The sequence below is a fragment of the Indicator indicator genome, chromosome Z (assembly GCF_027791375.1).
Source record: "Indicator indicator isolate 239-I01 chromosome Z, UM_Iind_1.1, whole genome shotgun sequence".
In the NCBI taxonomy this organism is placed as follows: Eukaryota; Metazoa; Chordata; class Aves; order Piciformes; family Indicatoridae; genus Indicator; species Indicator indicator.
In genome coordinates, this window is record NC_072053.1 from 29428587 (window position 1) to 29453431 (window position 24845).

The 24845-nt window shown below is 37.3% G+C and overlaps 1 protein-coding gene across 2 annotated transcripts; it reads right to left on the reverse strand.

Moving 5' to 3' along the window:
• ELOVL7 (ELOVL fatty acid elongase 7) lies at positions 1-18468 on the reverse strand. Of its 2 annotated transcripts, none has more exons than XM_054397770.1 (7): positions 18444-18468; positions 9206-9396; positions 6800-6880; positions 6328-6384; positions 4561-4666; positions 1551-1687; positions 1-256 (listed from the first exon to the last, which is right to left on the reverse strand). In XM_054397770.1, exons 1-7 carry the CDS (start codon positions 18466-18468, stop codon positions 53-55), a joined length of 801 nt encoding a protein of 266 aa, XP_054253745.1. In that variant the 3' UTR covers positions 1-52. The 2 variants fall into 2 exon arrangements, with proteins under 2 accessions (XP_054253745.1, XP_054253743.1); XM_054397768.1 differs by lacking the exon at positions 18444-18468 and adding an exon at positions 11894-11957.
• Between the last annotated feature and the right edge of the window lie 6377 nt (positions 18469-24845).

The window sequence follows — 24845 nt, forward strand, 5'->3', positions numbered from 1 at the left end:
TTTCCATTTTGACATATACACAATTTTTTGGGTTTAGAGACTAGAGTTTGTTTCACTGATCTTTGTTGATCCCATTTTTTGCCATCTTTGGTAGTCTTTGTCCTTTCGTGTAAGCATGGTACCAGAAGTGGAGAAACAAGACTAAGAACACAGAGCCATATAGCCAAATAATGAACATGAAAATTGGATACTGGTATGGACAATCATCCATGATGTAGATTTGTCCTATATGAATTGTAATCATAACAAACTGGACCTAGAGGGAAAAGGCAAAGAAAATAAGTATTTTTAAAATAAATTACAAACTTACTACTTGACTTTAAACACATTAAGCATAACTTGCCTATAGAAGAAATGGAACGTGGGAGGTGGGTGGGAAGGGGGAATGGAGCTTTTTGAAAGGACAGATATGCACCTTTAGAGCACCTCTCCTAAAATGTTCTTCTGCTGAATGACATTTTCACAGAGTAAAGAAAGAGGAGTCCTGGGACAAACTGAATTACAAGTAGCACTGAGAAAGTCTACTAGGAGAACAGGTGTCTGCCCTGACCAAAGAAAAAAGGAAGCAGAGGGCATTTGATCAGTGACAAACAAAAAACCAAAACAAAACAAGAAAAGGCAACCATTATAGCACTGGTGAATGTGAATTTCCACTTTTCCCACATAGTAGCATGTCACACAAAGTTCCACAGGACCCAAAAAACATAATTTAATGGAAAGAAAATTCCGTATGAACTGCGAGTTAATAGTAAACTGGCAGAATCTCAAAGATTAAAGAGTTTAAGTAATTTATGAAAATTCAAGCTGAAGTTTTCAGAGTTACATATGGTTACATGAACTATTCTATTAACACCAGACACGGTGCAAGCAGTGGCTTCTTCTCCCTGTTCCTTTCCCTCTTCCACCATCATCCTTACTCAGGCCAAACAAATTGTTTAGTCAGAAGCTAAATTTTCAAAATTTAGCTATTAAAAAAGTCAGGCCTGAAAAAGCACCCAGAGCAGTTTCCTTTTGAAAGTGATCTCAGACTGATAAAACATTTGACATAATTACTGCAACAGTGTTTTGCAATACTTTGAATTAGAGGTAAATTCTCTAAACATGAACATTTTCTATGAAAAAATGCACATGAAATTATAAAGAATATCTTCCTTTTCCCTTTTCTCACTGTCACATATATATTCTATACATTAATTATGTTTTCTTGCTGTAAACTTACATGCTAATAGTTTTTATATAGGCAGTAAGTTTCATAAATATTTACGAAGTACTCCATAACTGAAAGGCTTCTTGAGTCTGAATCTGTAATTACAGTGTACACTGAAGTCAGCAGATTTAAATATATTATAAAAACCCAACTTAAATGTATAAAAACCAAATCAAATATATTAAAAAACCCTTTTTGTTTTTCATCAATTAAAATGTGAGTAAAACTTATACCAGCTGTAAGCTACACACACAAATACAAAAGTGCAAATGCATTAATTAAATATGTGTTAGTCACAGTTAGCTTTCTCACAGGTGTTTATGTCAAAGAGAAAACTACTCACAAGTTGTATAGTTGTCATATATTTTTTCCACCACAAATATTTATGATAGGCTGGGCCCAAAGAACAGATTCCATAATAAGTGTACATGATGACATGGACAATACAGTTCAGCAAAGCATGAAATGTTCCCAAACCACCTGCAAAAAAACAATATATAGTAGTATTATTCCATCAGGCATTTAAAAAGCCACCTCAGGTCCTAATAGTTTGTTTTGAGTTGGGGTATTAAAAACACATATCACAAAAACTTACAGACTTTGATCAACCCTCAAGGTGTTAAATCTGAATTTGGCTGACACCAGTTCTGACAGATCACATCAGTTTCCTTTCTCAGAAAGGGTTTATCTAAGCATTTTCAAAACAGTAATAGAACGTGAGTAGTCTAATTTTCTGTAAAAGGTTTTAGTAATTTTTTTTTTTTGTTATTTGGGCTAATTTTTAAAATATTTTTTGTAAAAACCTATACATGATGGAGACAGAGATCATTCAGTAGAAACAGCATTCTTCATGTTTTACATCTCTTTTCTAGACATCATGATGAAATTTGCAAAGCTGTGGAGGATAAATAAAAATTTTCTCGTCAACACAGATTTCCGTATTCCAAGGGAAAGAATCACAGTTTCAGGCTGCTTTGAGTTTTTGGAAACTTGACCTGTGTGAGGGTCTCACAAATCAATCCATCATCTGTCTTGAAAGCATACTTACAGAGAAAAGGCAATACAAGGCCAAGAAGACACATGTGGGGAAAACTCATGACTGAAACTGGTAAGATATGAACATTTCACAACATAAGAAATACTTCCTTTTCCATTGGATCAATTATGGAGTCAGATGATCCTGGTCAAAGTAATTTTATTTTAATGAATACAAGAAATTTTAGGTAAAAGTGGTTCAAGAAGTAGCAGCCAGACAAGTATTTTTAGAGGAATATGAACAAGGAAATATTGAGCATCACCACGAAAACAAGCTGACACAAAAGAGGAAAAAAAAAAAAAAAGGAAACCAATTTTCCACTAAGATTCACTCAAGTTAAAAATAAAACATTTTTTGTGATTTTAGTGGTTTATACTAATCTTACTACTTGATAGATCATAGCTGTCCAGCTGTGATAGAAAACTTTCTTTGAAACTCAGCTCTTTGTGTTTTTAAAAATAACATGTGTGTGTGCTTAGAGATCAAATGTACATAATTTTTTTGGCTTGCACAGTGAATATTCAGAAGAAAAAAATAAATAGTTGAAATGGAGGAAAAAAACCCACAATCTAATCAACAGTACAAAAACATGCTTCAGAAAGCAACAGCACTTTTTTTCCTTGTCTTATTTTTCACAGTGTGAAAACTTAACAATACCACTCTTTGTAAGGACAAACAGCAATGAAACTGAATACAAAGGTAATCATCATCAGGACTGAAATTCTTGGAAAGAAGTTACCAAACACCACAATATTAGGAAAGCTTAGTATAAAAATAAAAAACACACCAGGGAACATGAGTGAAAAAATATGTATAAAAAAGCTTATTTCTCAGTAGAAACTCCTAAAAAAACCCCCATATCCTCCTAGACATGGACTACTCTATGATTGTGCATTTTTCAACTCTCTGCTTACCAGGCTATTCCCATGGCAAGCTGCAGTTGTTAGTGGTGCACACAACATAGCATAGGAAGATGCATGCACAGACAGAGCAGAGGTAAGCCATATGTGGACAAAACCTTTCAATTCAGTAAATTCAAATAAGTTTCTGTAATAAGTAAGCTCCAGAAAACCTTTCTGTAGTCTTGTGAAAGTCAAAGTATTAGCTGTAAATAACTTCCAATTATGCTATCTAAAACCGATAAAAATAACTGCAACAAAGCCTGAATAAATTCTTAAACAGGGAAGGAGGAAGGGAGGAAGGGAGGAAGGGAGGAAGGGAGGAAGGGAGGAAGGGAGGAAGGGAGGAAGGGAGGAAGGGAGGAAGGGAGGAAGGGAGGAAGGGAGGAAGGGAGGAAGGGAGGAAGGGAGGAAGGGAGGAAGGGAGGAAGGGAGGAAGGGAGAAAGGGAGAAAGGGAGAAAGGGAGAAAGGGAGAAAGGGAGAAAGGGAGAAAGGGAGAAAGGGAGAAAGGGAGAAAGGGAGAAAGGGAGAAAGGGGGAAAGGGGGAAAGAGAAAGAAGGAAAGAAGGAAAGAAGGAAAGAAGGAAAGAAGGAAAGAAGGAAAGAAGGAAAGAAGGAAAGAAGGAAAGAAGGAAAGAAGGAAAGAGAGAGAAAGAGAGAGAAAGAGAGAGAAAGAGAGAGAAAGAGAGAGAAAGAGAGAGAAAGAGAGAGAAAGAGAGAGAAAGAGAGAGAAAGAGAGAGAAAGAGAGAGAAAGAGAGAGAAAGAGAGAGAAAGAGAGAGAAAGAGAGAGAAAGAGAGAGAAAGAGAAAGAAAGAGAAAGAAAGAGAAAGAAAGAGAGAAAGAAAGAGAGAAAGAAAGAGAGAAAGAAAGAGAGAAAGAAAGAGAGAAAGAAAGAGAGAAAGAAAGAGAGAAAGAAAGAGAGAAAGAAAGAGAGAAAGAAAGAGAGAAAGAAAGAGAGAAAGAAAAAGAGGAAGAAGGGAAGAAGGGAAGAACCACAAACAGAACAAACAAAAAAATAACACAGTTCTCCCAATTCAATTTCTACATTTCAGGACTTTGAAGTACTTTCAACAGAGTTATTTATCTCATGCATCTTCCCTTACACATTTGTAACCACATTTCTTTTTCAATGCAATAATGCTCTTTCCTTGTATCCAGCTCCCTCCTCTGTAGCTTTCCCCCTCCCATGATAAACTGATACTATACAAAATATTGTCAAATGGAAAAATTTAGTATTCCCTACCTATTTAAATAATTATGGTGATCTAAGTTGTTTCATGAAATACTGTAAATGACGTTTAAAAACATTCACATTTGCAAGATTCTTAATACTGTTTATTTTTGTCTAGCATAGTTAACTTTTTAATTCTAGAAATAATAAAGCAGATGTGTATAACTTAAACTCTCTCCCCACTACCTGCAGCAAATTTGACTCCAAACCACCAGGTCCATGGCATGATGGAATGATGAAAGACATGCAGGAATGTAACTTGGTTGTTTTTCTTACGCAGCACAAAAAATATCTGAAACAGATTTTTAATGAACGGAATGTTACAGGACATAATCAAGCCCATCAAGCTTTCAGAAAACTGTATGCATTAGTGCTGTTCTGTTGCTCACTGCTATAAATTTTTAAATTCTGCAAAACTGCAATCTTGAGAGAAGAATGGGAATTCAAGTTCAGGGTATGTAGACTAGTTTTCAGAAAGAAAAATTGAACATGTAAGCAAAAATCCACCTGAGGATTATAAAAAGCAGAGGCAAGTTTTGAAAGCAAATGTCCCACAGCAATCACATGTGCAATGGACAGCGTAAGATGGACTTGCTTGGATTGAGATGTAACTAGAAGTGTCAGATTTTAAGTCTCCTGAACTACTAATGCAAGGCCATTTGAGAAAATTAACCAAAGAACTTGCACTTCAGAGAATTAGCAGCACGTTATTATGATCACTGACTTACCTACCCATGGAAAAAAAGGCAAAATTGGACAGAATGTATGTAGGGATTCCAAATCAACACTCATGGGCCACATTTTAAAGGAAAGGCTTTAAAGGATGTGTTAGGGAAGACAGGGTAAGAAAGCTGTGTAAGGAAAAGTCAGGTCATGCAGAGGTAGTATCAGATGGCAAGCAAATGAATACAGAAGAAAAGAAGTCTGGTGAGCCAGGGAAAACATTTGGAAACAGCTGACATAAATACAGCTAAGAAAAAGCTTTTGTAAAAAAACCAAAAAGCTGGTGAGAAACAGGTACCTGGTTGGGTGGGTTGAACGGAAAGAATTTTTTTTTTTTTAATGATTTTTCAGGCCCAGGACGAATTAAAGAAAGCAGTCCACCCTGTGGGCAGTATGCTTAAATAGAGGACTAAACGTGTCAAGCTTTTCCAGTTCTAGCATTCCTCCCTGGCTCTTCCATTACCATTCCATCTGTCTCAGTCAGTAACATCTTCCAGTACTGAATCATGAGTACTTGCAGATGAAGGTTAGATGTCTAAACTTTGCTCAAAGTGCTTTAACTGCTCATGAGTCAGCTCCTGAATCACCCCAATTGTGCCCTGCACAATAGGGCAAATGAAATCATAGATGATTCCAACACTCAGCTTGCAAACAGCTGAACCAACTCTACAAGGAGTTGATCTCTGCAAGAGGGAAAGGCAGATGCCTGCTGGAGTGAGGTCTGCATTCCACTTCAGTGCATTGCTGCTCAGGCATTGTTTGAACTGGGTTAGAGTACTAGCCTGACATCAAACACAACTATAGTCATGACCCCCAAGGCATACAGAGGAACTTCAAGCAAGTAGGCATGCTGATACAGATATTCAGCATGAAAGATAAAATCTGAAGATGACATCAGAAAATGATTCATCATGATCAACACTGTTTTTTATCTGCAGTGTTGCGACAAGCATTGCCATAGCACAACAGGTTAGCATATTCAGCTGTTAGACAAGTTATCAGGGCTTCCTAAATCTTTAAAGGTGTGTTCCCTCATTAATATTTCTCCTGATAATCAGGGAAGTGACAGTGTAATGGCAAAATGGATGAGAAGAGACAATAAAGAGTTCCAATAATTGAAGATTGGAGGGCTAAATAAAAAACAAATTAAAACCCCAGCTCCACAGCAGATCATTCTGCTATGAAGATGAAACATCACTACTTTTTTGGTATTAGGATACAAATACTTACAGTGTCTAATAACTCAATGAACTTGGAAAAGTAGTAGAGCCAACAAATTCGTACCATCTGCAAGGGTGGAAAACAGAAACTGTCAAATTGTAACAGCCATAAATTAAACAAAGCAGGTGCAGTAAAAATAAGCAACTATACAAAGGAAAGCATTGGAATGAGTAAGTGGTGTCACAAGGTTGACATAAATATTTAAATGTACTGTTTGGTTGTTTTTTCTTTAAAAACACAAAACATTTTTTAATCCTGAAGGAATTTTAAAACCAAGAAGCACAAGCCAACAAATATATTGCCTCTTTCTTTCTCCCAAACAATCAGCCCCTCCAGTTATCTCACATGCTCTACATTATGCAAGAGGGCATTTCCATTTAGTGCATTCCACTTTACAACAGTACATTTGGTTATTCAAAAAGCATTTCTAAAAATAAAGTCAGTGTAGCGTAACGATTCAGCTTTGTGTTTGGCAACTTACTCTTAAAGCTGTAGGTGACCTGGAGTAGTCAACGATATCGCAACGGAATGAGTACCCTGTGGCCCAACCCGACATAAGAAACTAGAGAAAAAAAAAAAGAAAAAGGGCAAAGATTGGCTTCATATCTTTTGAAAAAAAACATTAGTTTTGCATTGCTTTTGCAATCACAAAACAGGAGGGGAATATAACACTAAAACCTTGTTGAATCAGCAACCTTGCCAATCCTCTAACTCTGTGAGCTAGCTATTATAAAATTGCTTACTGTTGCAGATTAACGAATTTCTAATTCCACATTTATAGCCAAGAACTTTCTTCCTATACCTATTATTTTACCACTACTAAATGAAGAGAAGCAGACGCATCTCAAAACAAACGTTAAAAAAGCAACTTACTCTGCCCACAAAAACAAATCAAACATTTGGAGTTTTTTTGAAAACTGCTATCACAGCCAACCATCTCAATATTGAAAAGAATCCAGCATAGCATCTTAACAGTGAAAGAAAATCAGGGCAACAGAAAGATATGGCTTATCATTAGACAAGGAATTATTCAATATGTATGTATTTTTAATATCATAGTTTCTAAAATTTTGCATGAACTGCATGATTCATTTAGCTTGTCACCAATATGAGTGCTGAGAGTCAAGGGTTTTACAGTCAAGAGCACATGCATGACTGAAGAACTGGTTATAAAAAATACAACTTCATCTTTCCTTTTGGAACATATATTGAAGCTTGGACAACAGCAACATTGTTAGTATTATATTTGGCTCGTTCCCCTGATAGCTACTAAGACTACTGTATATCTGTTTATAAAGTACTTCTCATCCTCTGATCATCATCATCATCTGTTCATGCACAGTAGGAGGTTTAACTCTCAAGAAATGGAGGGTTACAGTTAGTTTAACCTCCTAAAAGAATTAGTTGCTTAAATAAGATGAGATCCGAAACACCACCAAGACAGTACAATACTAAAGGATCCACAAAATGGCTTGGTTCCAAAGGGCCAAAGAATCAACTTTTTGCTTATCATCAGACAATAGCAGAAATTAAATCTGTTACACTCTATCCATGCATCCTTTCATAAAATTGTAACATGAAAGTCTTGACAGATGATTAATTGAATACTGGTTAGTGTCAGACACTAACAGAGATTTATTTTTTCTGGAGTGTTATAACCAAACCAAACTTGCCACCAAGTCACAAAAGCAAGTTTTGACAACTTTAAAAACAAAACCTAAACAGCTAATGCGTGCATCTTTCCCACCGCTTTCTACACAACAGTCATGACGTAAAGTAGTTGCTACACTGGCTTTAGACTGCTGTTAAAAGAAATGTTGGGTAGCTCATTGTGATGAACAAATTGATGCAAGTTCAGCTAACAGAAAGGTATCCTGACAGTTTGAGAACTTTTCATTGCCACTTTGCCAAACCTGAAATAACCACACAGCCAGACTTTTGAGGAGGGCCATTATTAGTATAGTGATGTTTCACCAAGCAAATGTCTAAGGCTATTGTTCAAACAATGCTAATGTTAAATAGCTACACTTTTTAAACCAACTTTTAAAAAAAATTAAAAAACAAACAAAACCAATAATGAAATGAACCAACAACTCCCTCGCAAAAGTCAGACAGTAGCTTACTTCAGGTTTAAGGTTCTAAATTAGAGCTTCTATGTAGCCTACATCATTTATGATTAAGGATTTTAAACTTAGTTGATCCATAACGCTATACAATTCATCAGGCTTTACGGTACTAAATTCTAACGTTTACTTGAGCTATGAACTCAACCCAAATCTTAACATGCCTTTCAAAAGAAAAGGCATTTGTTAATTTGGGGCTGAGGCAGAAAATCAATGATAAAGATCTTTATAGTTTGCGTTTGGGTGGGTGTTTTTGTTTGTGTTTTGCTTGGTTAAGTTCTTTTGTTATTTAAAGCATGAAGATCTTCAAATCAGATTTTGTTAACTTCTGTCATTTAAAAGGTAGATCTAAATAAAGATTATTGCATAGTAAACATACTCTATACAGTGCTTGAAACATTAGTGTTGACTATTGTTTAATAGGACAGAAAAAATTACAACAGGCTAATAAAAATATGTAATCTGCTTTACCTGCTGCAGTCCAGGAAAATTAAATAAGTTATGAGAACTTTCAATTTTTAAAATTTTATATAATGATACATAACATAGTTTACAATCTTTTTTCCAGGTATGACTTATTCCCATTTTTCAAAGAATCACCTCAATAATTTAGCATACTGATTGGAGGAACAGAATTACAACATACAGAATAATAGGGTGCTTTTGAGAATTGCAGAGTAGGAATTTTAATAAATGTATTAATATAAGTTAGCAGTTAGGCATACAAAATACATAAATACATTACAAATAAAAGTAGTACTTACTTCATAAGTCATATATAAAGAGAGAGCTACCACACTAAAATTATAAAACACCATTATCTGCCTAAGGTCAAAAGGTTTTTTGTTTTCCATGAGTCTGGGTCCCAAAGAAGTGACAAAATAAATGTAGGTTCCAATTATAAAGGTTGTTGGAAAAGGTGAAGACATGAGTGGCCAGCCTTCCAGTCTTGGATCTAGGGGAAAAAAAAAAAAAGCTGTATGATCTTTCACATATTTACTAAATTCTAAAACACCTGCAGAAAGGTACTTAATTCTTAATGGGCTGGGGTTTGCTGTCTTTGATCATGTTTCAGAGTCCGTTAACCTCAAATCCATATCAACTGGATAACACAATTTAGCATCTGTAGGATTCAACATTTCATCATCATTGCTTCACACAAAACGAAGAAGGGGCACAGAATCAGTCTAGAGTTGTCCTTCACAAACAGTCTGCATTTTCAGACAAGAACAGGGCTCAGAGGGCAGCACAGGAAGGCAATGCACGGGCTTATCACTGAGGCTGCATTTCCCCAAGACTTCATCTTCTGGAAAATCATGAACCTTATTCACAAGTTCAAGTGACAGACAGCGAGTAGTCCCACTTTTCAAGATCCTTGAGCGTTATAAGCAGCATGACATTAACCTTAGTAGGTACAAGGATTTTAAAGGTGGAAGACCTTCTGTCCCAATGTCAGTTGGCATTCATAGCTTAGTACTTGAGTCTTGTGCCTGTTCAGTAGTCCAGACATCTCACTGCTTTTACAGTACTCTAAAGCAGACATTTTCGTATTACAAGCCTGCAAATGGCAAAAGTGTTGCAAGTTCCTCTCCAGTTATCCCAGACAGAAGTAATGCTTTTAATTATTGTCTAAATTACTGTTTATTAAAGTTGTGGGGAGACCTTATTGCAGCCTTTCAGGACATAAGAGGGTCTATAAGAAAGATGAGGACAGTCTATTTAGAAAGGCCTGTTGCAACAGGACATGGAATAATGTTTTTAAACTACAAGGAAACACTTAGACTAGATATAAGGAAGAAATTTTTTATGATGAGAGTAGTGAAACACTGGATGAGGTTTCCCACAGAAGTGGTAGAAGTCCCATCCCTGGTAATATTCAAGATCAGGTTGGATGGCTTATTTTTATAAACTGACTTTTGGAAGACTTGCCTCTGAATGACCCCTAACTTAACTACTGACTCCATGAACTGCCACTTTCATGGTTTACTGCTGTATTTTGCAGGTGAAATTACACCACTGCAATTTTTTTGTTGAGAGTTTAATTCACAGCCAAATGTCTTAAGCTAGTAATTTTCAACCCACATCATTCAAGCAATATGAGATCCTCTGATATTGTCCATAGCTACCAAAAGTTTCAAAACAGATTGAGGAGGAAATCTCATTACAGTACTGCTCACACCCTGCAATGTGGCGAGTGCTGCTGCCCACAGACCAACAGTGACTGAACCACAGCACTAAGCATCTGCATGTTGCACTGCAAGAAAATCACCAGCTCTTCAAAACCGACTGCTTTTTCTCCATCAATCCCTTGTGCTGGTACTACCAAAACTATCCCATTGATCTGTCCAGCTTGATCATGAAGAAACCATGTCCTGCCATTAATAGTATGCTCCAAGATGTCAAATACAAGCACTGCTGGGAGGTAGATGAGGACCTTAGATTTGAAAGTCATAAACACCGGAGTAGAAATGATTCATCCCCCAGCTCCATCACAATCCACTTTACCCCATGAGTCATATTGATTAAACTCCCTTCTCACTTGCATGCTGTGGTACTATAAAATAAGGGAAATGGCTCTTGAATGTACTGAAAAATATAAATTAGTAATTTTATTGATTAAATCTTAACTGTTCCTTAATATTTTCCCCAGGAATCAGCTAATCCCTGTCACTATGTGCCTACCATAGTGAAGAACATTCAGAAATGACACTGCAACAGATGAGTTTTAACCCCAAACTTGAGATCTTCTTTGTCATATTTTGGTAAGCATGCAGAACTACAGAACAACCATGTTAAAGCAAAATGTGTTCAATATCTTCATACCAGCTGCAGTAAGAGACTAACATTCTTTTTCAAAAGAGAAATTAATCTGAGGATTAATTTCAAGGTACTATAATTTATCAGGATTTTTATTTAATTCACTTTGCAAAAGCAAAATACAGCAATGTCATGCTCCTAGTTTACATTCAGCAGCACAGGAAAAACATACACTATATACTCAGGCAAGCCAGAAGCTCTTACTAAGTGTGTCAGTGTTTGCTGAAATGACCAGGCTAGCTCAGTCTGGAAGCAAATGAAAGCTGTATTTACAAGCAAAATCTACAATCTATGATGAAATGCAATAAATATGTACAAATATACAAAATTCACAACATTTACAAATATATACACACACATATATATATATCACTGTCTATGCTTTATTTAGATGCTTTATTTAGTCTGAGGTTCTATCCATAAACAAGATGAGATTTGCATTTTTCCTGGTTTTAATATGTGGAAACTAGTCTATTCTTTATAGTTAAAAATGTCAATAACTAAGCTGGGAAGTCTTAGAAACATTTACAGGAAGACGAGGTTACCTTAAGATGATAAACCATACACTTAGAATAGCTACACATTGCTATTCAAAATTATTGAAAGCTAATAAGTTTTGGATTTAAATTACTCACCAGCATCTTTAATCCATTCATCATACAGTAGTACTGCCTTTGATGTCAGATTGCTAAGGGCCATTTTCACTTGATTAAGATTTTATGATGCTGCCTGCAGGAAAACAAACCAAAACAGAATGATGGAGTTTTGTAATTAATAAAATAAAGGTCAGCAAACTGTTTTGGAAAAGATTTTCTGGAAACAGAATGGGAACAAATATAGAGAGGGCTAAGAGAGCACCACATGTGAAACAGAGATCTGGGAACTGACCACATCTCACTAGGCTTGAGGCTAATTCATAGCTGAGCTGTTGCATACAGCAATTGGATTTTGTAATCCCTAGCTATCAAAAAAGGTGTTTCCATCCCATAAGGCATTATCTTAAGAAACCATGTGGTCAGCTGCCACAGTTAAAGGTAAAATATACATAAAGGGTATCTGCTTCAATTCATTATCATCTCCACTTGAAGTTCAAGTCACTGATAAGTGAACAAGTTCTGCTTTCAAAATTTTAATTTTGTATTGACAATTTATATTTTATATCTAAGAAGTATTCCTAAGTTAAGTAGGAAGAAGGAACAATGACATTGTCTACATTCTCCTTTCAAATACAGTAATTAGTATGTAAATCATTCTGTAATGAATCAACTGTATCCATACCAGGATCATGAAGTGTCATAGTACCAGTGGTAATACCATTAACTCGCAAAAATTATCCTGCACATCGTTTGCATGCAGCACCACCTAAATATGTAAAACTTTTCAAAGAAGTATGCTTATACAAATACTGATTTTTGTTTTGAAATAAAGTACTCAGTGCTTCTCTTGCCTCATTCCTCCTAGAAAATACTCATTAAAAATCTCAACACATCTGAAGGGTGTCTCACTTTGCCATATGATTTCTCTCCATGCCCCTGTACAATCTTCACACTGTGTTCACTTTGTTAGTCCAGCACACTTTGATGACCAGCTCCTTTTCTCTGGCTGCCCTTCTGCATCTCCTCCAGGCTAAGCCAAGTTTGGAAAGCCAGTTTGGCCCTCATGATAGTAGGCCCTCATCTCTCACCTCAGATCTCCCCACTACCATCTTATGCTTTCACTGCCAACTAGTTTTCCTGCTCTAAGCCCGGTGAAAATCTTACTGGAACTCAGACTGGCTAGCTTGAAGTGCTAAGTTAAAACTTAATTTAAACAAATAACTTACTGTTTCAAAACATGCTGTCAAAAATCCAGAAAATTCTGTATGGATGCTGGCTCAAAATGAATTGCCATTTATTATGGGCTTGGGTGTCTTGAGTGACTTTTACTCCCTCTTTTGGTGCAAACTTCTCATCCTGACAATTGCAACCTCATAAATAATTAAAAAAAAAAAAGAACAAAAAAAACCAGCAAACCACTATGCACTTGTCAATAACACTTTAATTTTGTGTTCAGTGTCAGACAAATTGCTGTCAGTGTTTAAACAGCAGCTTCTATCCCTGCTAGGCACTGCGACCAAACCCAAGCTTTTTATCTTGAATCAGACTATTTCCAATAGGTTGTTTCTGCTTGTAGTAGAAAAGCAGCAGATGAAAAGAGTGAATCCTCACATTCCCAGCCCCTGCCATACTGATGGAGAAGCATTTGTCCCACCTCTCCTGATGCTAGCATTTGCAGTTGTTCTTCCATTAGAACATTTCACAAGAGCTGAGACAGCAGAGACTCTTAACCTTCAAAGTTTCTTTTCTGCTCACAACCAAGCAAGGAAGATGCATCTCCACAGCAAATGCTAAATTTATTCTGAAAGTTTTTGCAGTAGAGTTACTATCTTTGAGAGAAAGATGCACCAGTCAGAGAGCAGCCATAGCCTCACCACACAGACATACTGACTGATCAATTATGCTGAATCTAAAGGTAAGCAAAGTACATAAGTTAAAACTCATTATTTTAAGAGCATGAGTAATGTCTGCAAGAAAGACAGGCTGCTCTATAGTCAAATGATTGCTTTAGTGTTACTTTTTCAGGATTTTTTCTTTGTTAACTACCAACAATTAGGGTTAATGACAGCATGGAAATACTAACAGTAGGAAATTTTCTTTCTAAAATAGAGCGTCTAGATTGCTGTAAACTCTCCTGAAATTAGGGAAGTCACACTCGTAGCCTCATTTCTAAATTTAGGTTATTTTAAGGACGTATGGGAAGCAACTTACATAAACATTTTTAAAATCAAACAAATAAACAAGCAAAACCACACACACACAAAACAAACCAACCAACCCCAGCCACCACAAAACAGTCATATAAGTTCAGACTGACTAGTCCAAAAATTTCTAAGGAACATAAAGGCAGTCTTCTTGAGAACGAGCATTTGAAAAACAAGCAGTGAAATCACCTCAAAAACACATGCAAAGTACTCAGCTCCCAGAAAGAAATAAGCACTATTTTTCTTTCTTTTTTTTTCCTTCTTTTTCTTCTAAAATGTCAGTGGAAGTAATATTGTGCACCTAGATTCAAGCCAGTTGTACCTAATATAATTTCCAAAGATATCTTTAAACAAATCTATCTTCACCGTTATAAAAATAGGGGTTGTAAGTGAGGCAAAGGACAGAAAGGGCTGTGTTAAAAAGAGCAAAGTAATTTTCCGTCCTCTGGTCCCCACTAGCTCACCAGACAGCTGAAAGAGCCCACTAACTGCAGTTGAGTTAAAGTATACAGCTTGGCAGAATCACCTTCAAGACGGACTCTTACCTTTACTGGAGAGGCAAGGGTAGATCATAGCCAAAGCAGCCACAAATAAGACATCAAACCATATGAGAATGCCTTATGAGAGCAAGTAGCACACATTAAGTTGTTGGAAGTGCTCAGGTTTGACAAGCAAGCAAAACTATTAGTGATTCTTGTCATAAGAATTACTGGCATGCCTAAAACATTCCATATTTTTCAACGAGAATAAGAAGTTTCTGACATTCCTTTGCATAACCCACATGACAGATATTTGTCATTCTTGAGACTGGTTTATTCCCCCTACATAGTTTTAAATTATTGAACCAGATCTCAAGATTTTCTTTTAAACAGTAATTGTACAAGAAGTGTTTTGTGCTGATGGCTACTGAACAAAAGAAGCAAAATAACTTGACAGAAACCCAAGTCAAGTGACACATACTAATGCCATTTCAGAAAACAAATTCTGAAAATCAGAAGTTAAAACACTTAAATTTCAGAATTTGCCTTAGAAAGTGACACTAATTATTAGAAAGACAGGCAAGCTACCTTTACAGGGACCCCTTAGCAAAAGACAGAAGAATATGACAAAACAGTACGAACTCCAATAGGATAATTTCATCCAAGGCAGCTCCCACAAAAGTAAAGATTTCTGGGGAATCACCCTCTGGCTTGGCAAGCAGGTAATGATGGGGGAAAAGGGGGGGAGCCCTCCACCCCACAGAGCCTGCTGGAAGAGGGGGGAGAGCCTGAAGAAAGAATTGACCCACGCAGCTGATTTCAAAATGACAGCTTAAGAAATGACACTAATACTGGCTTACACATTCAGGTACAATTATGAAACTTTCATGTTTCAGAATCACTTGGTATACTGTTGTTAATTCTGCTCTTGAAGTCCAGAAGGTAATTAAATCAAGATGCTTCACAGATGGTATCTTAATCTCTACCTGGGAAATACCAGCTCTGCCCTTCCTATTTCCCAAGGCTGTGTGCTTACATAATTGCAGTTACTTTAGCTATGTTACTCCCTTATGCTACATGGCAAACAAATACAAACTGCCTATTACATTAGATGGATTACTCACCTATATTCTGCAACAGAGTTTTAAACTTCACCCAGGTGTTGCCTGTTGTTACAGATTTCCCTCAGAGAAGTTTCCATCATCTTCCCAGTCCTTTATGCCTTGTCTCAACCACCCAACCCACTTTTGCAAAGACTCATCTCAGAGGCAAGCTGGATACATCCTACTAAACATTAGGTACCCTTTTTTGATAATACTGCTTGTAATCACTGTTCCTGTTAGTTGACAGTTCTGCCCAAGTGAGTGAAAGAAGGCAGGCAAGGCAAATCCATGCAATGAGGTACTTAAAGAAATTTCCAAGTTTTGAAGTCTTTGAAGTCAGTCCATTTTAAAACATGAAACATAGTCCCTAGAATGTTTCAACAATCTTTTCATGTATATTGTAATGCAGACATTGAGAGAAACAGCAGATTTAAAAATAAATATCAATTCCTTTTTAAAAAAATCAGACATCCTAAAAGTAGGTAGAAAAGGTTTAGAAATCCCATGAGAAGATCTACTTGTACAATTCCTCATTGGCAGTATTTAATAAGAGATATAATACTTATCCTGTGTAGTTACCCTTACAGAATTATTTACATAGTACATCCTTATTTAATGCTTTACTTTTTAAATTAACAACAAATCTGTCCTTCACCCACATAAATACAGTAGTCTGTAAGCAGCAGAACTCATGAAAACACATCTCGTTTCAACCACACTTCAGACTGGTTTTATCCCAGACTAATGGATTTCCTATTCTGATGTTGCATAAAGTAACGCTTAATTTGTATTTCCTTCAACACCTGCCTATAAACTTTTAAAGAATTGATACTGCAGACTTTCCAGCAAGGCTGAACACTGGTGAGAGGCACTAAAAAACCTCTTCCTATGGGAACTTATAGCCCCATTTTGTATCCAACTCCCAGCCAGAATTACAGAGGTATTCTCCTGGCCCGCATACACTGATCATCACTAACAGCTGAGCAGGGAAACCCCACTATGCAGTCCCACATCATCACTGTTGATGGCTCTGGTCCTTTTGACAGTTGCAGGGTAAGCCACAGCAGCTCACTGACATAAGTGAAAATTTAGTCTTTTGAGAACAATGTTACTTTTCGCTCAACTTGGATCTGAAAGGCTGAACAGGTTTGTGCAAAGGAAATATTGACCACATGAACTGGGATGCTGCAGGCAGGGAGAAAGGTGGGAGTAGCAGCTCTGTAACAGTTCCCTTTAAGCTGATAGTGAAATCACATAATGAGGACACAACATCATCATGTTCAGTCCTGCATACTCATAGATAATCACATGCTAGATCTGTAGTCAAGAAGTTCACACACTGCACCTCAGCAAGTCATCACTCTGTCTATCACAAGCCAAGGGACACAACATTAGAAAGAACAGAAATGACATTGTACTACAGAAAGATAGGTAAATACCTGTACCAATATCTAAAATGCAACCTGGGATCGCAGTGAAGTCCATGAAAGCGATCTTAGCTAAGGACTAATGTCCCACATTACAAAGGAATACGCATCAAGTCCAAACAGTTCCTGCAGGAACAGCCTGGAAGGAAATATCTTTGCAAGTCTGAACCTAGTTATGAGTTCAAATCAAAAACTGAGAAAGACAGGGAAAGCCCCCTGAAAAGATTCACAGGGTAAGTGATCATCAGTTTTATCTCTCTGTATTTGCAATGTTTCAGGGAAAGACAAAAACACAAGCAGGGGGGAAAGCTCCTAGAAATTTAACTTGTTATCAGTGTTCCTCTGCCTTTACCAAACACTCTTGATTGAGTATTTGCAAGTCAGCCATCCTGCAGCCCACTAATCTCATCTGCCTACTCTTCTGCTGTGGTGGCTCCTGCAACCAAGCTTAGGACAAAAGCTCTTCTTGTTGGTCCCCCAGTGCATGACTTATATTTGGTTCCTTCAAATTTAATCCCAGGTCAGTGATGCAAGCTCATAAAGTCATCTGGTGAGTCCTGTAGCACATGTCACATGAAAACTTTCACCTAGAATGTAATTATTTTTATTAATGAAACATAACATCCATTACATAATGAAGTATCATTATCCTTATCAAAGACCTGTAGAAAGTATTGATTTAGTAATTGGGCCATATCCGATTCAGGTTAATCTCCTCCTTACCTAAAGGACTTAACAGATTCTCCTTTTTCCTCCTTCCTTATTATGTAACTAGAAAACTTCTACAACATTCGAATTTTTCTTTCAACACCAGATCAGCTAAGCTTTGGGTCACTTTACACAGGCTTAAAAAAAAAAAAAAAAAAAGAACCAGGCTCTCAGTATCAGAACTTCGTATTTTCTGCCACTCTACACAATCATGCTAACTCATAGATCAATTATTCCTCACTCATTTATCTACAAGCCAACATCTCTGTAATGTGCTGAGCTTTTACCCATTCTGTTTTGGTTTTCTACAGTAGGGACAGTCCTCATGAATACTTGTAAGAATTATTTACAATTGTGGGTTTTTTAAAAATGCATACACATTATTAGTAACGAAGCAAACCAGAATGTATAACTCTGTCCTGAATGAGAGAGGTAAGGTGGGGTACTTAGCCTGAACTGCAGAGACAGCACGGTCTGGGATTTTCAGTCTGCATAGAAATACATTATTTTTAAGACACAATGTACAGGTAAGCTCGAAAAAGGGTAAAAGGAGTGAAAGTGCTAATACCTTGAATGACAGGAATCAAACATACCTGATTATAACAAAAGTTTGCATTTCATAAGCCTGAAAAAGAAGGGCACTTGTGGACACATATACAAAATAGGACTAATGACATTTAATTTTTTTGTCATTGTGGTGCTGAAAATTGATTGTTTTGAGTACACACCACAGATATTTGTATGCTTTGGTAAGGCTTTTCAACTTTCTTCTGGATTCCCCTTTAAAAGCAAAGCATACGAAATACAGATACAAGCACTCCCGTATCAGTCATCAATACCTTTCCAATGTATCTGACAAAGGGCAGGCCAGAACCACAGACACTCAGCTAACGCTGCCAAGACTTTTGATCAGTCTGAAGTTCTCCTTTCTTCTCATCTGTGATCGCATTACTGGAAGTCTGCAGCACTCTTGAACCTCTACACAGGATGGGTTAGAGTTGATTCTGGTTCTGAGTGCTATATGGCTTGTATCTAACTGCTTGATTAAATTTACTCAAGCAAAAACATAAGAAGGGATATGACTGAGACAGTCCCCTCATTCAGTCAGCACCAAGATGACTCACTGAGTTCGCTCCATCATATAATCTATCCTCATTAACAGTTAAGAGCTAACTCATGAGTGAACTGCTTCTAAGAATTGCATACATGGGGTTAATTACAATATAAAGAGTTTGGACTTTGGACTGATTAAGAACTTAATTTGTGTTTACTCTCAATTAATAGAACAATGACATAAATTGTCATTGTACAGTTGCAGTGGGGGCTTCTCCATGGAAGCTAAAAAACAAAAGAGATATGCAGAGCTACACTTCAGGTTCCAGAGAAGACTCCTTAAAACGAATGAGAACAAGACTTGTCACAGAGGCAACATTCTGCCAATCTGTCCAATAGGAATGTGTGGTGGACAAGCTTTCTTATTTCCAAAGACGCCATGTAACAAAGTAATGGTTACAATGGCCACATTAAGTGTAACTATACTAGAGTAAAATAAACACAGAAAAATTAGACTACAAATTTCCAAAAAACAGGGAGAAGGTGCAGTCTTCTGTAACATGAAAATGGTGCAGAAAGGAGTTTCATGGGAAGGGGAGATAAATAATTTTTTTAAAAAAATAAATTAAGAACCTTAAGAAAGAGGTGAGCAAATAAAGTGAAAAATATTCATCATTAGAAAAGGAAGATCTATTTTTCTACAGTCCCATCTTTATTGTCACTGTAGTTGCTGTAGCAAAATGACATTGCAAAGTCAATGTCATTTTATAGAAATTTTATTGCACCAGTTGTAATCTTGCTGGGTTCAGAACATAAGTGTAACAATGATGACATTTGTGTGGAGTTGCAACATATTATTTTGTTCATGCTTTAATGCAGCAATCTACAAAGCTGAACTGCTCCTACACCACTCTCATGCTGATGTGGGCTAATTTCCTTTACAGTTGTTTCCCGCTCCCTTGAACTTGCTCAATCTACCCACCTTCTGAGTCCCAGGCTGATATCCTAGGCAGCAAAAGAAAGCACTCCTTCTGCTCCAGTTTTGCTTGCGTTGCATTAGGCAAGCATAAATTTTAAAGACAGCTGACTTAGAACTAACAACCTCCCTTCCCTCCCCCATTTTTTTTTAATCTACTATGCAAACATAGCAAACATGCTGTTGAGCACTGTAAACATCAGCAACTGGACCCTCCCTAGGAGGATCCTTCAAAAGAAGCTGGAACCTGCTGTGCTGACATATTCAGCAATGACCCACACAACACAACTGTGGACTTTTGAGAAGTGCAACACAGGCAGTGGGTGCATAGTGAGAGCCAATGGCAGAGCTTTAGGGTGACAAAAGCCATTTTAAAGGAAATCTGTGCTAAGTGCTTTTAAACTAAAGTCTCAGGACACTTCCCTTACCCAAGGAAGTATGCTGACAGTATCATTTAAAAAAAGAGCTGCTCCAAATTTTAGTCCTGGCAAATCAGCTACTGTTGTGAATGTGCTTTTTGGAGTGCTTCAAGAGGCCATTACATTGCCACATCCTAAGTACTTCCACTCAAGAGCTGGTAATTCATGTAGCTACAGTTGGTTCCAAATCACTAAGGGATATGCAAAGAGATATAAAGGCCCTAGGTTTCTGGTGGGTTTTGTTATTTAAATCAACCTTTTCCAGCATGATGAAGGGTCTAGTTAATCACTACAAAACATATTCATGTCCAGTTCTGGGCACACCAGCTCAAGAAGGACAAAGAACTGGAAAGAGACCAGCACAGGGTCCCTAACCTGATTAGGGGATTGGAGGAATTGAAGGGGGAACTTAATAATACAAGTATCTAAAGGGTGGGTGTGAAGAAGATGGGGCCAGACTCTTCTCAGTGGTCCACAGTGGCGGGACAAGAGCTAATGGGTGTAAACTTGAACATAGGAAGTCTCATGTAAACATGAGAAGGAACTTCTTTACTTTTAGGATGGCAGAACACTGGAACAGGCTGCCTAGAGAGGTGGTAAAGTCTCTGTTTCTGAAGACTTTCAAGGCCCTCCTGGACATGTTACTGTGTGGTCTGCTTTAGGTGATCTGAGGTCCCTGCCAACTCCTATCATTTTGTGATTCTGTGATTCTATGATTAGAGTCAGGCAACCTGCAAAGGTATATTATACTGTTGTTTGGAGACTCAGGTGTCTCAGCCAGAACAACTAAACAAGACATGAACAGACTTGTAATTTCTCCTGACAATCCTGGTTTTTGCCCTGCATCCCAAAGAGGATGTTCACTTAAAATTTAAAACAAAACAAAACAAAAAAATGACCAGAGTCACTACAAAAGTGAAATGCAGTTTCAGAAACAGAGGTGAGGTACTTTTCCATTAAGTGCCAATTGTACTCTGTACCCAAGGGAAGAATCACAAAGGGATGAAGAACAGATGGCAAAGGGAGGTCTGAGTGCTAGGGACAGCTGGAGGAAATGACCCTGCAGATGCATCCTGTAGTCAAAGCCTCTCTTCGGGGTTGCATTGTGCTTATACTTTGAGTCCTGGGATGAATGCATGGAAATTAGTATGTTATAAATCCCCTTTTGATTCTGCTTGAAATTTGACTAAGCTTTTGGGTATCACTCAAACCACTTTAGATGATGTTTACACCACTTTATGGTGAGTAACTTTCCACAGCACATTTCCCTTTTGAGGTGACTGTACCCCTTGGAGAGTGATCTGATTTGACAGAGGCTGGACACACAGTGTGAATAAAGAATGGGAGCACCTTTTCTTTGATTCAGTACCAACAGCACTTCCAGAAATGCTGTTTTCCACTTGCAGTTGCAGGTGCCCTTCTAAGGACTATGGAAGTGTTTGACTTCAAAAAGGCTCCAGTGAATGCCCTGGGGGTCAGGACTCAAAAACCAGTATGGAATGGGAACATTCATAGCTACCTACAAGCATTAGAGAAAGAAAACATCCTGTTCCCAGGCCAAAGCAAGGACAGTATTCACATGGCCTCATTAACCTCAAAAGCTTACATGAAAACAAAACTCTACATCACGTGAAAATATTAACTTGCTTGATGTTTCTTACAAGACTTTTTAAACACCTCATGTAAAGATCTTGTAATAAAAATCCAGCTTAAAAAAATGTCATTTTTTTGTTAAATTTCTAAGCAATCAAAAGGCAGGAGTGCATAACAAATGCAAAGTAGACACTGTTATTATGGACAAAATATGTTAATGACATTACACATCTGTGAATACTGCTCCAGGTCTAGTTAGATAGACCTTAGTTCCTTTGCCAGGAGGAATTTTTGTAAGTCTTTGTTATCTTGCACTTTTAGGAAGTTCAAGAACAGTGTATAAAGCAGTATTATTGAGGCTGTGAGTTTGTAACAGTAGAACTTCTAACAATCAGCTCAAACCAAGGAATGATAACTTCTCAGAAGAATAGAATGGAACATCATATTAATGCACAGGTTTACTCACAGGAATGTTGTAAGCATTTTCCATCTTCTATCAGAATTTTCTACTACTACAGCAGAATGTAGTTTTCACCACCTTTCCAAGCATTCCGAGACCACCCGGGACCATAAGACATCTCTGTAGGTTGAAATATATCACCTGAGCCAGACAGCGTGTAGGAATGAACCAGCTACATCTGGCCAAGTCAGCTGCAGTTACTTATTTTCTTCTTTCCGACCCTGAAAATTTGCCAAATACAAATAGCTCTGAAAAGTGCATCCCACCAACAAAGTGCATTAGGCAATGAATGTGCCACATCACAATAACACAGGAGACAACACTGCTTCCAGCAGAGAAGCTTGGCAAGCAGTAGAGTACTTAAGCTAATACTAATAAGCCTGTAAAACACTGGTATACAAGAAACAGACAAGTGTCTAACAGTCTACTCAGCATCTAACAGCAGTAAAAGAGAAGAAAACTGGACTGTCTCCAGTACAAAAATTAGGCTTATATATAACTATGCATTTAAGTTATCAAAAAAAGTCTTAACATTTTTCATGTACAGGTTTCAGTGCTTTGCAGATGAGGTTGGTGTGCTTAGTTCACTCTTTGTATGGTGCACATTACAAAAAAGGAGCACTTTTTCCATCAGTTAGTGTAACAAATCTGTGAACAGAACTTAAGTGTTGGGTGACACTTCAGTATTCCACTTACTACACTAAACCACCAGGCTACACAACACTTTTCAAACCTAAAGTAACATCATAACCCTCATCACTCAAGCTGGTTTCTAAGCACAGCAGTTTGTCTTCGCTCTTTCTTTTCTACCTCACTTCAGGATGATTTTATTATTCACAAACCGGGGAATTTGTTTTCATACACACTCACTGCCTTGCGTATACATTACATAGCTGCAGGCTCACCCAGCTGACTGTATTTTAAAAGCCTGCTGCTTTCCCACTGACTGGAATTGAGGACCAGACCTCTTCCACTGGTGTTGCCTCAGCAAGTAACCAAAGTCATACAATTTCACCATAAGTAAAAGTAGCGTCCTTGCTTATAGATTCAGTTAAGTTTTGTCCAATGCTCCAGCACCTTGGGTGAAAGCAACTGATGGCATGCAATCACACTTCACATGGGTATCTGTAAAGTCTTTACAAGATAAAAGCAAGAATACCAAATTACACAATTTACACAGCTCCAGAGGCAATTTTACATTCCACGCTTTAAAAATGTAGTTCAAGTGGGTTATCTAAGCTGTTCCATTTTAAAATAGAGTAGCAACCTCATTGCAAAAGATTGGGAAAAACTCTGCACCAAACCAGAACCCTGCATGGTCAAGGCCATGTTCAGGGATTTCTTCTCTGCAACCTTCAGGAAAGCTTACCTACTTGATCAAGCAGACCACTTCAGTGTATGAGAAACAGTTTCAGAATAACCTGAAATTCATATGGATTTTTCACCCCGTAAGATTTTAAGCACTCATTAGATGGCCTGCTGAAGGGATGCACAGAGCCCTAACAGTTCCCATGTTTGCACTCCCTCCTCCCAACCTTCTTCCCTCTCCAAAATCTAACAGCCATCTTCATGGCTAAAAGTTAAAATGAGTGAATTTCTTGAAATCAGAGCTATGCATAGAGTGCTATTTACAGCCTTGCCTTACGGTTTTATCACTTTTTTGAGCAAAAGCAAACTCAGGCAGACTGCTCTTTAACAACCTAACTCAGTACAGAAACAATGTTGTCATGACAATACTAAGAACACAAGCGACCAAGTAAACTAATATCTGTAACACATTTTCTGAGGAATACATCTCACAAGGATTTTTGTAAAAGGTTTAATTTCAAAATTGAGAGGAATACTGAGCTTGCTCCGTTAGCCTCTTTGCTTTTACACAGTGCCTTACATATCTATTTCAGTCACATGAGACAAGGGTCAACAGGGCATTTCCAAAGTGCATTACAATAATTTCATAAGTGTGTCAGACTAATTTTGTTAAGTTAAAAGTTCCAAAAGTTATTCTTTTGTGTCAGTAGTGAAAAGATAAGCCACAGCATTCAAACTACAAAAGTGATTAAGCAATGTCTTTAATCTAGATACTCCCAAGTATATGTCTAAACAAACAAAAAAGGGATTGTACTGATTACTATGAATGCAAACACTGTAAAATACACTGAAGCATTCACTTGAAATATACTTAAATCTAAGTAATATTCATCCGTACAGGAGAAGACAACATTATCAGCTACTACTTTTCTGAAGAGACTATAGACATTTCCATGCTGCCCATCTCCATCTATTATTCATGTCACATGGTAAACAAGGACTGCAGTACATACATAACGGAAGGAATGAGCATATCTGAAAAGAACTTTTCAGCCAACAGAAAATAATTTCAATTTTTGTCTGTAAAGTATTCATAATAAAAATATAAATCAGGTATGCTTGACAAAAAAGATCTTTTCTCCTCCACCAATGACAGCATTTCTAAACTATAAGACTCCTTCTGAGCCTCCTTGCACTCCACTCAGATACATATCAAAAACATCAGCTTCAACTACTGCTAACAATTTCCAGGCACTTTAGG